The 16,894-nt window shown below is 40.0% G+C and overlaps 1 protein-coding gene across 3 annotated transcripts in view; it reads right to left on the reverse strand.

The window, feature by feature from the left end:
- fzr1a (fizzy/cell division cycle 20 related 1a) overlaps positions 1-16,845 on the reverse strand; it is a 44,343-nt gene extending 27,498 nt beyond the window's left edge. The window contains exons 1-4 of one of the 3 annotated variants that reach the window (XM_080213198.1): positions 16,776-16,845; positions 12,254-12,355; positions 6,223-6,348; positions 3,348-3,411 (exon numbers count right to left, since the gene is read on the reverse strand). In XM_080213198.1, the coding sequence (XP_080069324.1) occupies positions 3,348-3,411; positions 6,223-6,348; positions 12,254-12,322 (259 nt within the window). In that variant the 5' untranslated portion in view covers positions 12,323-12,355; positions 16,776-16,845. Of the gene's footprint in view, positions 1-3,347; positions 3,412-6,222; positions 6,349-11,436; positions 11,548-12,253; positions 12,356-16,642 lie in introns of those variants that run through there. The other 2 variants (XM_080213197.1, XM_080213199.1) reach the window with 2 other exon arrangements.
- Positions 16,846-16,894: the final 49 nt, after the last annotated feature.

Below are 16,894 nucleotides of genomic sequence, written 5' to 3' on the forward strand. Positions count from 1 at the left end.
AAATCATCAAGTCCTGGTAGCATCCAAGTAAATCTTTTCTGCACTTTTTCTAGTTTAATAATATCCTTTCTATAGTAGGGTGACCAGAACTGTACACAGTATTCCATGTGTGAACTTACCAATGTCTTGTACAATTTCAACAACATGTCCCGACTCCTGTATTCAATGTTCTGACCAATGAAACTAAGCATGCTGAATGCCTTCTTCATCACTCTGTTCACCTACGACTCCACTTTCAAGGATAAATGAACACGTACCCCTAGATCTCTTTGATCTGCAACCCTCCCTAACACCCGATCATTAACCGAGCAAGTCCTGCCCTGGTTCAATCTATCAAAATGCGTCACCTCACATTTATCTAAATTAAACTCCATCTGCCATTCATCAGCCCACTAGCCCAACTGATCAAGATCCTGTTACAATCGGATATAACTTTCTTCACTGTCCTCTACGCCACTAATCTTGGTGTCATCTGCAAACTTACTAACCATGCTTCCTATATTCTCATCCAAATCATTAACATAAATGACAAATAACAGTGGACCCAGCACTGAGCCCTGAGGCACACTGCTGGTCACAGGCCTCCAGTTTGAAAGACAACCGTCTACAACCACCCTCTGGCTTCTGTCATCAAGCCAATTTTGTATCCATTTAGATACCTTACCCTAGATCCTGTAAGGTGTGACCTTATGCAACAATCTACCATGCAGTACCTTGTCAAAGGCCTTGCTAAAGTCCATGCAGACTACATTAACTGCACTGCCCTTATCTACGTTCTTGGTTACCCCTTCAAAAAACTTAATCAAATTCGTCAGATGCAATTTTCCACTCACAAAGCTATGCTGACTGTCCCTAATCAGTCATTGCGTCTCTAAATGCCTGTAGGTCCCGTCTCTCAAAATACCTTCCAACAACTTACCCACCAAAGACGTGAGGCTCAATGGCCTGTAGTTCCCAGACTTTTCTCTGCAGCCCTTTTTGAACAAAGGCACAACATTTGCCACCCTCCAATCTTCAGGCACCTCACCTGTGACTATGAGTGATTCAAATATCTCTGCTAGAGGACCCGTAGTTTCCTCCCTAGCCTCCCATAATGTCCTGGGATACCCTTCATCAGATCCTGGGGATTTATCTATCTTGATGCGCTTTACGACTTCCAGCATCTCCTTCTCTGTAATATGTACACTCCTCAAGACATCACTGTTTATTTCCCCAAGTTCCTTAACATCCATGTTTTTCTCAACAGTAAATACTGATGAGAAATTTTCATTTAGGATCTCACCCATCTCTTGTGGATTCACACATAGACGACCTTGTTGATCCTTAAGAGGCCTTACTCTTTCCTTGTTACTCTTTTGCCCTTTATGTATTTGTAGAAGCTCTTTGGATTCTCCTTTGCCTTATCTGCCAAAACAATCTCATGTCCCTTTTGCCCTCCTGATTCTCTCTTAACTCTACTCCACACCCCCTATACTCGTTAAGGGATTCACTTGATCCCAGCTGCTTATGCATGTGTATCATAGCTTCTACACAATATAATAGAAAATGATTTTAAAAATTGCATTAGTGAACGTGGTTTTCTTTTCCCCTCCAAACAAATTCAAGACAGTACATTTCCATCATAGTGCATTAGTAATGCAGTTGGCATGAAGATTAGAAGCTCTATCTAGTGGTAGAAGGCGGTATAACTGGCCATATCTCAAGACTTGTATGTGAACCTCACATCCTGTGGTCCAACGGAGCAGGGTGGTTTTGTACCCAAAGCCGACAAACTGCAGGGAGTGTCAGTAAAGTCCACTTTAACATATCAACTAGAGAACAGTAACAGAATGATAGGCAGCAGGTCAATGCAGAGGTTTAGAAAAGCATTTATATTGGGCACACCTTAACAGTAAAAACAGTATCAAAAAATAATGCCCATCTTATAACTAAAGACAATAACCAATCTTGGGTCAGCAGCTTCTAGATACATATATTTATAAACAAGAACATATGAATATCCAGGCTCTTGTTTGTGTCAGGATTTGGTTGCTAGCAGCATTATTCCTCACATCTGGTACCTTCAATAATGATGCAGACTAATGCATGCCGATTGGCTAATAATCCAGGTTTTTGGATCTTTTCTAATCATTCCTATCCTATCTCTCATAAAAACACAAGAAATAAGGCTATAAGACCTGAGTCAACTCCACCATTGAATAAAATTGTGGTGATCTTCAACCTCAATTCCTACAAAATCCCCGTATCTCTTGATTTCCTTAATATCCAACAATCTGGAACAGGTATTAAGCCAGGACATTGAAAAATACATCGGCTCTTCGCATGGGATCCTCTACAGCCACCTGAGGATGTTGTGACTAAATGCTCCAAAACGGAAGGTCAATGGTGCAGCATTATTTCTGTGTGTTGGAATGTCAGCCAGCCTAAATTATAAACCTGGAACAATTTGGTTTGGAGGCAATAGTTCTTCTATCTCTCAGCTGAGGTTGCCAGCTAACCCACTCAACTACTACTGTTAACTCATATCTGTTTAGTTTTTTTCTTTTTCAAATGTGCAACCATTTCTTTTTTAAAGTCCGTTATAAATTCTACCTCCTCTCAATATTTCTCAACAACCCGTGATATACATTGTTTGATAACTACACCCGGCACTCTTGGGGATGATAAGTCTGTTTTATTTAAATTCCAAGTTTAAGATATTACAATTTAATATCTTATGCATCTTGCACTTCAAACATTGAAAAATAAAAAAGATTGAATGTTTTGCAAGAGTGGAGAGCACAAAGACACAGTGGAAAAACCTCTAATACAATATGTAGAAATTAAAGGCACATTTGCCTTTTTTTATGATGAGAGGGGATTGTAATCCACCATTTGGTAAATAGTGAGACTCTTCTCTCCCAAGGACCTGGGTGCATTTTGAATTTAGTACCCTTTACTGAAGTTGATGAAGGAACAATGGAGGTAAACTTGGGTCATCTATGTTAATGTGAACTGTTAACAGAGCTTGGTCTCTCTAACTACCCAGAAAAGTGAATGATGAACTCCTCGAAGTGCAAGATGAAGGGGGAAAATAAAGAGGGAAGATGACGAATTGACAGAGGCAATACTAGTCCACTCCCATTCCTGTAATTACTTTTAAAAAATTATTTGTCCTACTTCCCAACACCAACTGTGAAATAAATTAATTTCCACACTATTCAATTTTTTAAACCTTTGTTCCAATTTTCCTTACAGCTGAACATAATTGAAAAATTACCTTTTCTGAATGTGCAACAATTGTAAACTTAAGTTTACTGGGCTTACATAAGACATAATTAAAATAACTAGAACTGTATGTACTGAACCTTTGCCATTGTCAGAGGTTGCATCTTTTGCTTTTCTGTTCTGACTGGGTGACTTTTCATTTTCCTAGAACAGAGACAAAAACCAATATGTATTTAGTATATGCATACAATGGTCAATCGACATAGGTCATTTCTGCAGCGCTACCTTAAAAATGGTCAACAGATCTATTTATGAATGGTGATACTTGCAGATTGTGTTTTCTTTGCTACAGACCAATATTCTCAGTTTCCTGACTGCTGGTCTAATCATAAAAAAAATCTTGAAAAGTAATGATAATTGCTCTTTAAAAAAATCAACAAATTTGGTTCATCAATTAAGACAATGATCATCAATTATTTCAAAGAATTTGAAAAAGATCTGGTAAATTAATTAAAAAAATAAAATCACTATAACGAGATTCAAGTCACATTTTATATTAGATGGTTTAATAGATGTCAAAGAGCTTATTTTGCTAATACTCAAGTTGCATTTTGGCTCTGAAAAAAACTACAAGTTTCAGCTTCAGATTTTGAGAATATTTTTCAAAAGGACAGAACCATGCAGCACTTCTCAAAGAAAAAAACACCCACAATTCAAGGATTAATCAAACATCTTAGACCTTATGGCACCAACTTACATTTATATAGCACCTTTAACACAACAAAATAGCCCAAGGCACTTCATGTGACACCAGACTACATAAAGATGTTAGGGCCAATAGAGTCAGAAAGAGGGGAAGATAAGTTTATGGAGAGAATTCAAGAACTTAGGGCCCTGGCAACTAGGGCAGAGCCACCAATGAAGAAGTGATTAAAGGCCAGAATCGGAGGTGCTCTGCTTGTTACAGCAAAAGTATTTTAGCTCATGTGTAGGTTATCAGAATGTAAAATATACAGATCTCAGACTTAGCATAATTTTATACTCTAATAGGGTAGGATCTACTTGCAACAATCTCCAAGTTTTTAAAGATATAACTGCTAATATATCTCATCAGGTGACTATTTAATTGGTTGATTAAACAACTGTATTAATATATAAACATCGCCTCTAGCGTGTATTTCATCAGTCACATTATGCTACAAATAAAAAACTATCACATCAAAATAACAAGTCACTTAACATCCCAAACTTACAAGCATTTTTAAACTGCACAAAAATTAAACCTTGATTAAGCCAAGGACTATTCCTTTGTACTTAATAGTAATTTGCAGCCTGAACAAAAAATACATTGTACACTATATAGTGTTGACGACTTCTGTCTTTACTATTTGCAATTATCTCAGATGATCTGCTGCGTTACATAAAGTCTCTCATTGAAACAAAGAACAAAAGGCAATTGTTGTAGCAGAAATTCCACTATGAAAAGTTTGTGGAATACAACATCACTTGTTAAAAAATGTAAGCTAATAACCTCAGTAACAAAGAGCTATGAGGCCCATCTACAGTTTGTGACACCTACTTGTTCAAAAATCATGCATACGAACTACACTGCATATGATCTTTTATCTTATTTAAGGATCAACATAATGTGACCACAGCAAAAAACACTTCTAAGCACAAGCAAATTTCCACAATAAGAATCCATCTTTTAAAACAGGCTGATCGCTGAACTTTTCAACTATTTCTTTGTTCATTTCCCCAATCTTTCCACTACTACTCAGTGTCCATTTCTCCTCTGGATCTTTTACCAAAAAGGATTGAAGTTTTAACTTCCTGACTGCACCAAATAGAGAAGGATGCTAAGAAAATGATAGCCATTCATCAGCACATCTTTTGCAAGCATTGCTCTTCCTAGGCAAAGGTAGAAAAATTGAGATGTGCAGTATGAACACTAATGTCTCTTCTCCTCCTCCTCCCAAGCTGAAGAGTTTGATGGTATGGACTCCCACACAAATGAAGCTATTTGAAAGGCTGATAGGAAGGGGAGAGGAGAGAAAAAGATGTCTGGGGATCATGCTACACTGAATGCACTTTCTTCCAGTAAATGTGCATTTCATGAAGCGAAACCCATCTCTTTCTACATCCCCTCACCAGGACGTATTTTGTTCATGCGACAGTGGTTCCCTACACAGTTGCTTCTCTCCAGGAGGGATTTAAGTGCAATCAGGTACTTAACTGGCCAGTGTTAGACTTCCCACACAATCAAGGCTCCAGTAGGGCAGAAATCTCACCCCCCAGGAGTTGTTGAGCAGAGGTCAAGCAGTCTCCATTGCCAGCTGTGCCACCAGGAGCACTGCTTGCTGCTTTAAACTCTCTGATGCCTTCCCAGTGACCATTGCTGGGTTCCTAGAGACAGGTGAACAGAGGCAGGATTGGGGTTGTGCACACATAAGTTAAATGCAAGGGCAGATTGTACCCAGTGCCAGGTTTCTCACTCGGTCACCGAACGCCTGTAAACATTATGAGCCATTACAAAGCCACAGGCAAACTTGATAAGAGTTCGCCATGCAAATCCCACCCATAACTGGGAAATAGGGTGGTAAATAACATACAAATTCTAGCAATTCACCCCAAATTTAGTTAGTCTGCCTGCATTCAAACGAAAGGTTCAATCACTGCAGTACGCGCTACTTTGCTGAATGATTATTTTTAATCCAATATAACCTACATAAACCGAAAATTCCATTTGAATCCATATTACATTTCAGTCCGTGGCAAGTTAAGGATTAAATGATGCTTTGTTACCTCACAAAATATTGCTGGCAGTATAGTTGTGGCAAGTAGAATATAACTAACTTCATTTCTCACCCCAAACATTATATGGGCTATGCTGAAGAATATGGATCCTCTTTAAAGCAAACTTTCAAAGCAAGATCATGTTAATATAATTCTGAATGACTGAATAGTTTCCCTCCAAAATGCCTACATCACTAAATGTTTTCAACAACAACATACATTAATTCTGTGGAAGTTTATACTCCAGTTTGCTGCTGCTCTTGAAGGAATAAACCGGTCTCCACTTTTACTTGGCGATGACACTGGTGAATTTGAAGGTGTTAATGTTCTTCTAACTTCTGATATCTGAACAAAATCCAGAAATGGAGAATGGTGTTAAATTAACATTAAAAATCTGTAATAAAGTTAGAGCACAGCAGTATTAATCTATTCCATAGCAACTTCTGATCTTGCAGCATTAGTTTTTATTAGGATTCTTGAGTTTCAGTTTAGAAATAAAAACTGCAATAATAGACATCGGAAGTAAAAGAGTGCAAGAGAGATGGGTTTTGATACGTTTTCCTTGTATTGTGAACTTTAGCTACTGCGCTTTATAAATGTTTGAGAGCACTTTTGGTGAGCAAAGAATTTGTTGGGTTGGGTTCTAATGGAAGATGACAGCTTACATCTATTACATTAGAATCTGAGCTCCCAGACATTCGAAGCTTTTGAGAAAACGGACCCCGCATTTAAATCACAAAGTCATACAGTGCAGAAAAGCTGCTTCGGCCCAGCAAGTGTGCACCCACAGTAATTCCCTCTAAAAGCGCTAATCTGATTTTCCAGCACTTGGCCCATTTCCTTGAATATTATGATGCTTCAAATGCTCATCCAAATATTGTAAGATTTCCAGCCTCTATGGATTCCAGATTTCCTCCACCCTTTCGAGTAAAAAATAATTTTCTCAAAATCCCTCTGACCCTCCTGCTCTTTATCTTAAACACATATCTCCCCTCACGACTGACCCCTCCCAACCATTTCTCAATTTATGATGGAGGCAAGGTCATTGATGAAGCAGCTGAAGATGGTTGGGTCTAAGACATTACCTGGAGCAACTCCTGCATTTATGTCCTGGAGCTGAGACAATTGACCTCCAACAATGACAACCATCCTCCTTCATGTTAGACATGACACCAACTAGCAAAGAGTCCCACCTTCCCCAATACAGTTTTGCTAGGGCTCCTTGATGCCACACTCGGTCAAATGTTGCCTTGATGTCAAAGGCAGTCCCTCTCACCTCAACCCTGTAGTTTTTTTATTCAACCATTCATTCATTGGACAAGGGCATTGCTGGCTGGCCAGCATTTATTGCTCATTCCTAGTTGCCCTTTAAAAGGTGGTGACACCTTCTTGACTCGCTGCAGTTCAGTTGCTTTGGACAAAGGCTGTATTGAGATTAGAAGCTGAGTGACACTAGTGGAAGCTAAACTGAGTGTCAGTGGCCAAGTTACTGTGAAGCAAGTGTCGCTTGATAGCACAGTTGATGATCCCTTCCGTCACTTTACTGATTGTGAGTAGACTGATCAGGTGGTAATTGGTCAAGTTGGATTTATCCTGCTTTCTGTACACAGGACATACTTAGCAAATTTCCACATTGCCAAGTAGATACCAGTGCTATAGCTGTACTTGAACAGCTTGCCTACGGACACAGCAAGTTCTGGAGCACAAGTACTTTTGCTGGAATATTGTCAGGGCCCACAGTGTTGCAGTATCCAGTATCTTGGTATATGTGGACTGAATCAAATTGGCTAAAGATTGGCACCTGTGATGCTAGGGACCTCAGAAGGAGGCCAAGATGGATCATCCACTTGGCACCTTCTGGCCGGATTACTGCAAATGTTTCAGCATTATCTTGTGCACTGGTGTACAATTTAACAATAACAGACAGGAAAAGATCACTTGAAATGACTCAGCTATGTGAATTGTATTACTAAACTGTGATTGTAATTGTATTACCAAAGAATAATTTGGACTCTAAGCCATCTGCATTACTTAGAGTTTGTTACTTATAGTTTAGGACGTAGCTATTATGTATTGATGTTGCATTGATCATACTGAAAGTGTTAGAACTGGCATGAGTCAATTGCTTTTACCAAAGGTGGGTAAAATAAATCCTGGATACTAAAGCTAAAGAAATAAAAATAGCTCACTGAAATAATCCAACATACAGTTGTCCAGGTTTACAGAAGAAAGAAAATTGAAAGTAAAAAAGACAGAGAAAGAAGTCAGCCCAGAACCAGCATTGATCTTTGTCCAAGCTACTCTGATAGTAAAGGTCATGTGTAAATTGTAAACTACTGCCTACTGGTTAAGTGTTTTTTTATTATTCAATAAATCCTCATGCGTTACACCGAAATTACATCTGCCAACTTCCTGTCTCATCAAGAAACCGAATAAACATTCAAGTAACTCAAAGTCTTGAAAATACATAATAGGCCAAAATTTGTTAAGGAAAGAGATTCACATTTCATCTGTGTTAACAAAAAAAGGGTCTTGTACACAAAAAAATGAAGTATTTATTCTGTCAATCAGTATCTGCAAGAATGGGAAGGTCTTGCTCCACGTATTATCATATATCCAAAAAGATCTACAAGATATAAATAATCAGATCACTGTTTAAATACATACCAAAGTATGACAGAATTGTTTTTAATGATGATTTGACGGACTCATGATTTCTACTCATGATAAGAACATAAGAAATAGGAGCAGGAGTAGGCCATCTAGCCCCTCGAGCCTACCCTGCCATTCAATAAGATCATGGCTGATCTTAAGTGGCTCAGTTCCACTTTCCCATTTTCTCCCCATAACCCTTAATCCCCTTGCCTACCAAAAACCTATCTACCCGCGTCTTAAATATATTTAGCAAGGTGGCCTCCACCACTTCAACGGGCAGAGAATTCCAGAGATTCACCACCCTTTGAGTGAAGAAGTTCCTCCTCAACTCTGTTCTAAACTGTCCCCCCCTTGTCTTGAGGCTGTGCCCTCTAGTCCTGCTGTCCATTGAGCGGGAAGAACCTCTCAACCTCTTCCCTATCCATCCCCTTCATCATCTTATACGTCTCAATAAGATCCCCCCTCATCCTTCTAAACTCCAACGAGTACAAGCCCAGTCTATTCAGCCTCTCTTCATAGTTCAACCCCCTCAACCCTGGTATCAGCCTAGTGAACCCCCTCTGCACTCCCTCCAAGGCCAAAATGTCCTTGTGCAAGTGCGGCGACCAAAACTGCACACAGTACTCCAGCTGCGGCCTCACCGGTGCCCTGTACAGTTGCAGCAAGACCACCCTACTTTTATATTCAATACCCCTCGCTATGAAGGCCAGCATCCCATTTGCGTTCCTGATCACCTGCTGCACCTGTAGGCTGGGTTTTTGTGACTCATGCACCAGGATCCCCAGGTCCCTCTGCACCGTAGCATGCTGCAGCTTTTCACCCTTTATATAGTAGTCCCTCCTACTATTATTCCTGCCAAAGTGGATAACATCACACTTGCTAACATTGTATTCCATCTGCCAGGTCCTCGCCCACTCGCTTAGCCTATCTAGATCCCTCTGCAGGCTTTCTACACCCTCTGCACAATTTGCTTTTCCACTTATCTTTGTGTCATCAGCAAATTTCAACACCCCACACTCAGCTCCCTCCTCCAGATCATCTATATAAATGGTAAATAGCTGAGGCCCCAGCACCGAACCCTGGGGCACTCCACTAGTCACCAACCGCCAATCCGAATAGCACCCATTGACACCTACTCTCTGCCTCCTATTTGACAGCCAATCCTCTATCCACGCTAACACCTTACCCCGCAACTCCAAGCCCCCTAACCTTCTGTAACAACATTTTGAGTGGCACCTTACCAAACGCCTTCTGAAAATCAAGAAACACCACATCCACCGGTTCCCCTCCGTCCACCGCACTAGACACATCCTCATAGAATTCCAATAAATTCGTCAGACACGACTTCCCCTTAACAAATCCGTGCTGCGTCTGCTCTATCAAACAATTCTTCTCAAGGTGCCTCGCTGTTTCTTCTTTGATGACGGATTCAAGCATTTTTCCTACAACAGACATTAAACTAACCGGCCTATAATGCCCTGCCTTTTGCCTGCTACCCTTTTTAAACAGCGGCGTAACATTAGTCATTTTCCAATCTTCCGGCACTTCCCCGGAATCCAGCGAGGTTGGGAAAATAATCACTAAGGTATCCACTATCACCTCTGCCATGTCCTTCAGAACCCTGGGATGCATTCCATCCGGTCCTGGGGGCTTGTCCACCATCAATCCCGCTAGTCTGTCGAGCACTACCTCTCTAGTGACAGTGATCGCATTCAGGCCCTCAACTTCTACCATCCTTCTATCTTTATTACCCGGCAAACTATTCACATCCTCCTCCGTGAAGACTGAAGCAAAAAACTTATTTAAGGCCTCAGCCATTTCCTCATCCCCCACCACTAAATCCCCCCTCTTATCCTCTAAGGGTCCAACATTCACCCTAGCCAGCCTCCTCCTTTTTATATATTTATAAAAACTCTTACCATCCTTTTTTATATTTAACACTAGTTTAGCTTCATAGTCTATCCTTCCTATCCCTTCTCCTACAATCCTTGTTTACCATCGGAATAAATTTCTGCTGAGCACCAAGAAAGATCTCCTTAAAGATCCTCCACTGTTCCTCAGCAGTCCTACTGACCAATCTGCGCCCCCAATCTACATTTGCCAATTCCTCTCTCACCCTATCGTACTCCCCTCTGTTCAAACAGAGGACACAGGTCCGGGATCCTACTTTCTCATCCTCCATCTGCATCAAAAACTCAACCATACAATGGTCACTCTTCACTCTATCAACCATACATGATATTTCTTTGGAAAAATTTGTGTGCCCCTTTTGCAAATAACATGGTGTTGCTGCTGCTCACCTCTGATGTGGTTCACTTTCCTTAACATCTTGAAAAAAGATTTTGCCATCGTGATATGCTGGCAGATCCGCCTAGCCGCAGTATTCTGCCTTCATACAGCTCAAGAAGAAAGTTCAAGATTTTTTTGGAAAATGAAAGTTATTTGTCTCATTATTGATTTATATTGGTTCATGGATCCTCAATAGATGCCAACTTCTGTCTGATCACAGTCCATCAGGATAGGTGCACATTTCTTAACTTAAAGGGTGCAAGACAAATTGTCAACCTGACTCCCAAATTATATTGTGAGCTCCATTGTATCCATGTTTCAACTTTAACTGAATTCTCAGCTATAGCAAACAGATTGAATTAAATACAACTCTATGATAATACAGACAACTGAAGTGAAAATCTCTACTCTTGTTCATATTCCAATCTCTTTCACATCTGTCCTATTCATCATTCTGATGTAGTTCCAATGATAGAGTTCATTTTTTACCCAAAGATCAAGTCCAGGACTCCACATCACAAGTACAAGTGTCCTCTGCTTCTTTATTTTTCATTTTATAGATATATCAAAAGTTCTTTGACAGAATCTCCATAATATTTCCTGTGAAAATTAAGGATCAGTCAAGAACATCTTCAGTTTTCAACCTTCAGTTGAGCAGTGGTTAAATGGTCAAGTATTTCTTAGTCGCTTTACCATCAAACTTCAATGCTAGCACTTTGCTATACCAGCTATTAAGTTTTTTATTAATACTTTTAGCTATTATTAAGATCACAATAAACTAATGTCAAAAATGCTGTGTTTGAACACAATTTTGCTTATATTAAGCTGTGGCATAAAAGTAGTTCTAAGTACCTTTAAAACAAAAGGTTTTTGTACATCATTTATAGATAAAGCCAGCTTTACTTTGAATTAACATATACATAACTAAAATAAATAAGGGCAATGCCAAGTGTGTTGACAGTTTTGAGTTTGTGTCAATACACATCTAAAAAATAATTTCCACCTATGTAATATGAATTTTGTCTTGCAAAGCTCAGGTTGTATTTGGAGTGAGCATTTTGATTGAGAACAAAAAAAGCTGAGTGCATTATCAAGTTAGAGACCAGGATTCCACATTTCCTGATTCAACTTGCGATGACAACACCAGAGGTTGAGGAACTAGGGGCTGGACATTTGAAGGTGAAGTTCAAATCAGCCGTGGTTTCACTGACATTTTACTGGATGAAATGTTGGTACACCCAGAAAGACACAGCAAGCCAGGAAAAAGTAAATCAAACTAAAACACTAAATGAAACTTAGCACTTACACAAGGGACCATGTTTTCATTCTGTACATTAATTTGTCGTAAAAGTCGTCGTTCATAGTCCTGATCCATAGTTAAGCGGGTTGAACTTTAATGAGGCTTAATCTGGAGTCAGTTCCGAAACCAGAAAAGAAAGATACAACATTGAAATGTAAACATCAATACGCTGTGCAACTTTTACATTGGTAGTAGCTATGATAAATATACAATACAATTCATTAATTGGAATACAAATAAATTACTTGTTGGACATTTTGAATCAGATCATTGACACGCTACACTTTTGGAACAGGTGATACAGAAGGCGCTGGATTGTTCATCTGATTTGATGGTATCAGTGTGTCTGAGGAAAGGGATTTTGGTAACACATCTGAAAGCCAATGCCCAAGATTCCAACCTCTAATTGAAATGTTTCCATAAAGAAACAAATTTTTAAAAGTGTCTTCATTTTTTTGAAGAGCGATCTTGTTGTGACAGCATCAAGCTGATCACGTTAAAAAGGAAAATTTAGATGTTCCACATGGTCAAAGTTGGAAGTAAAAGAGGCGATACAAGAAATTTAGAAGTGTCCATCATTTAGTCAATATCAGGAAAGGTTGGCATTGGGGAACAATACTTCATATAATTGCGATTCTAGCACCTTGTCAGGAATGTGATGAGAGCTTAAGGCTTGATTTTTCAGAATAGTGCAAATAAAAGAACTTTGCTTTGGCATTACCAACCCCACTAATTATGATTATCACAAAATGTGAGATTTAGTAGCAGAAAAAAATGTAATTCATAATTTATTTCACACTTCACTATACAATGTTCTTGAATTGATTTGAATAGAACAGCACTCAACACGCTTGTTAAACCTAAAAGATAAAGCAGTATTATCAACTCTCATTTTATCCAAGATTGAAAGCCAGAAGAATCTCCTTCACTGCTGCATTCAGCCCAGGAGGTTTCATCATTCAGATGAGATCAAAATGTTAAATTGCTGCTGTTCAGGTGGACATAGAAGATTCCATCACACCACGTGAGCACAGGGAATTTTTCCTGGCATTCTGACTACCATTTATGCTTCAAACGCCATTAATGTCTTACATTTCATCACTTTGAGAGTTTACTTTTTTTAAACTGGTGGTCAAATCTGCTTCGATACAAACAGCAACAACACTTATAAAAACAAATTTAGGGGCTGGAAAATGCTTTGGTAGATCCCATGGATGTTGCCCACTAATTAAATCCTAAATATTGTAAGCTTGTATAATTAACAAATCTGTACAAACTCATGATGTGAAGATAATTTCATACATCCAAAACTCTGCAGGACAACCCTAGTCATGTGCCACTCTTTCCACACACAACAATAAACTACCAAGTTTTGAAAGTCCTAACCCACATCACTTTATTCTACTTGTGCAATTTTTTCTCCCACTAATCTGAACTTGCGTCCTCCAGTCCTTGCTTCTGATTAATCTTGCCCATGTCTGCTTTAGAAGGCCCAAAGCTTCAGCTTTTTTTCCAGCATCTGCTGGGGTGGCACAGTGGCTAGCACTGCTGCATCACAGCTCCAGCGACCTAGATTCAGTTTCCGGTTTGGGTCACTGTATGTGTGGAGTTTGCACATTCTCCCCATGTCTGTGTGGGTTTTCTCCAGGTGCTCCAGTTTCCTTCTGCAATCCAAAGATCTGTGCATTAGGTGCATTGGCCATGCTAAAGTGTCTCTTAGTTTAGAGGGTTATATTTAGATTGGCGGGTTAAATGGGGTTACTGGGATAGGGTCTAGGAAGGATTGTTGTCGATGCAGACTTGATGGGCTGAATGGCCTCTTATGGTTTCTATGATTCTATGCTTGAACATCTTCCAAAAACACTATTCCTTACTTCCTACGTTCAAAAGACCCTGAAAAGCACATCACTTCATCCAATGTAATAAGTATTCTTGAGAAGTTTAACTTCACAAAAAACAATATATAAAACATTGTGAGAACAAAATACCATGCATTTTACAAATTCAAATGGACAGCAAGATTTGCCTCATTTATGAAAATGACTAGACAATCAGTATTATGATATCCCATCTATGCAGATAAGAAAGTAGTAGAGTATCTCTTCAACAAAATCCATTCTCCTACATATAAACATTTACTCAAAAAGTTAAGTAGCTTGCAATTTCTAGAAATTACATGTGATAACATTTTGTTCATGCATTTGTCATTAGATGTATTGAACAGAGAAAATATACAATTGGGATTAACTGGAAGGTAACAATGAGCAAATATAACAAAGTAGGTAGTTCTGAACTCCAGCAAAGTATTTTCATGCTGAACTGACTGAGTATTCTTGCCATATAATGTATACCATGACAATTCATTTCACCTTGTTTAGGACAGTAGAACCAGAGGACATGGTCTGCATTTGAAGGAAGACAAATTCAAAACTAATTTGGAGAAACAATATTTCAATGAAAAAGTGATTAATCTATGGAACAGGTTGCCCAGCGATATAGTGGAAGGCGTTAGTATTAACTCACTGAAATGCATAGATAGATTTCTGACAATTTGGGATGCAACTCACGAATGAGTTGAGCCACGATATGTGGCAAGTGTAATTTGCTTAGGAGGAATAAATGACTTTAACATATGATTCCTAACATAGTGGTTCCTTCACATCATGCCTGCTATAGACTAATCAAGAGATTGATTGCTAGGATTATTTAGCTTCATCATCATTGGAACTATGCAACTGCCAGGATGGTAGAAGACAAAAGTAAATAAACCTTGGTCTTTCTATGTCTACCCATTCTGATGTTTGCAACTGAAAAGCCCTGATGCTTGCAACAGTCACTCATGGTGAAAGCAATTTCCTCCTTTAAGACACTTGTTCAAACCCATCGCTTTGGCCAAGATTTTGGCGATTCAACCCAATACCCCCTTCAGTGGCTCGGTGTCATATTTTGCTTTACAATGATTTTGTGAAGCACCTTGGGATATGTAATTATGCTTATATAGTTCTTTTAACGCAATTTCCTATTGGCACAGAATTCTATCTATTTGATGACAAATGGGCATTGAAGGACGGTTAACTTTAGTTCATCCGTTCTCTCCAGATGCTGCCTGATAGGCTGAGCACTTCCAGCATTTTCTTTTTCACTTACTGACATTTGCATGGAAAGGCAGTATAGCAGTATGTTAAAAAAAAATGGAACTAATGGAAGAGCAAATATATACCCTGGATCATCATAGAATCCCCACAATACAGAGGAGACCATTCAGTCCATCAAGCCTGCATCGACCACAATCCTACCCGAGCCCTATCCCTGTAACCCCACATATAAACCCTAATTCCCAGACACTAGGGTTAATTTAGCCCAGCCAATCAACCTAACCCACACATTTTTGGATTGTGGGAGGAAACCAGAGCAAACCCATGCAGACACAGAGAATGTGCAAACTCCACATAGACTGTGACCCGAGTCAGAACTGAACCTGGGTCCCTGGCACTGAGGCAGCAGTGCTAACCACTGTGCCACCCATCGAAACCAATACGAAGGCATTAGTCAGTCAGTGATCTCAGTACTGTCTGTAGAAAATGTACATGCACAAATTGACTGCTGCATCTGTACGTAACAAGCTACAGTATTTCAAAATTAGATTTCACTTTAGTTGTGAAAGGGTTGGGCCCTTTCTGATACATTTAAATGAAGTGGAGACGACTTTTGATAAATTGACTGAGTTCAGACTGAGAAGCATTGTCCATGGCACAGTGGTTAGCACTGCTGCCTCACAGTACCAGGGATCTGGGTTCAATTATAGCCTCAGGTCACTGTGTGTGGAGTTTGCATGTTCACCCCTGTCTGTCAGGGTTTCCTCTGGGTGCTCCAGTTTTCTCCCACAGTCAAAGAATATGCAAGTTAGATTGACTGGCTATGCCAGACTGCTCCTTAGGTGTCCAAGGCTGTGTGGGTTAGGGGGATTAGCAGGGTAATTCAAAGAATTGCAACAGGGCAGAAGAAGGGGTTACAAGAAAGGACCTTGGTGGGATGTTCTTTCAGAGAGTCGGTGCAGGCTAGATGGGCCGAATGGCCTCCTTCTGCACTGTAGGGATTCTATGACACAGAAAATGCAACTTTGTACCTGCAGTGAAGCCACGTTATCAATTAAAATAGTAACAGCAATCCCAAATCCTACTCCAAGCGGTTTAAAAAAAAGGACTCAAGGCAGCAGGATCTGGGACGAACAAACCCAAAACAGCGCAGACTGTGAAGAAACTCATGCTCAGCAGCCCAACGTATGAGGTGGTTGACCATCAAGTGAAGGCACCAAGCTGGGCACGGGGGAACAACCAGCAGTCAGCGCAGCACACAGTCTGAGAGTGAGAGAGAGAGAGAAAACACTAACTCTACCTGCAATGTCGGACTGTCCAATGGAGGAATCAAAACAAAGGGGGGGGGGCTTCTGGATGAAGAATCGCCCTCACATACTAGCCCGTGCCACAGCTTCTCAGCCCAAGTATTCAGCCCTTTGCCCCCCACTCACCCAAACCCAGCCCTCGGGCTCCGACTCCTCGAGCTGCTGCTCAGCCCACAGACAACATGGCAGCCGCACTTCCGGCGCCGGAGCGACCGTTACCATTGTGACGTCACCGAAATTCAAAC

Source organism: Carcharhinus amblyrhynchos, chromosome 26 (assembly GCF_965287045.1).
Source record: "Carcharhinus amblyrhynchos chromosome 26, sCarAmb.v2.hapA, whole genome shotgun sequence".
Classification (NCBI taxonomy): domain Eukaryota; kingdom Metazoa; phylum Chordata; class Chondrichthyes; order Carcharhiniformes; family Carcharhinidae; genus Carcharhinus; species Carcharhinus amblyrhynchos.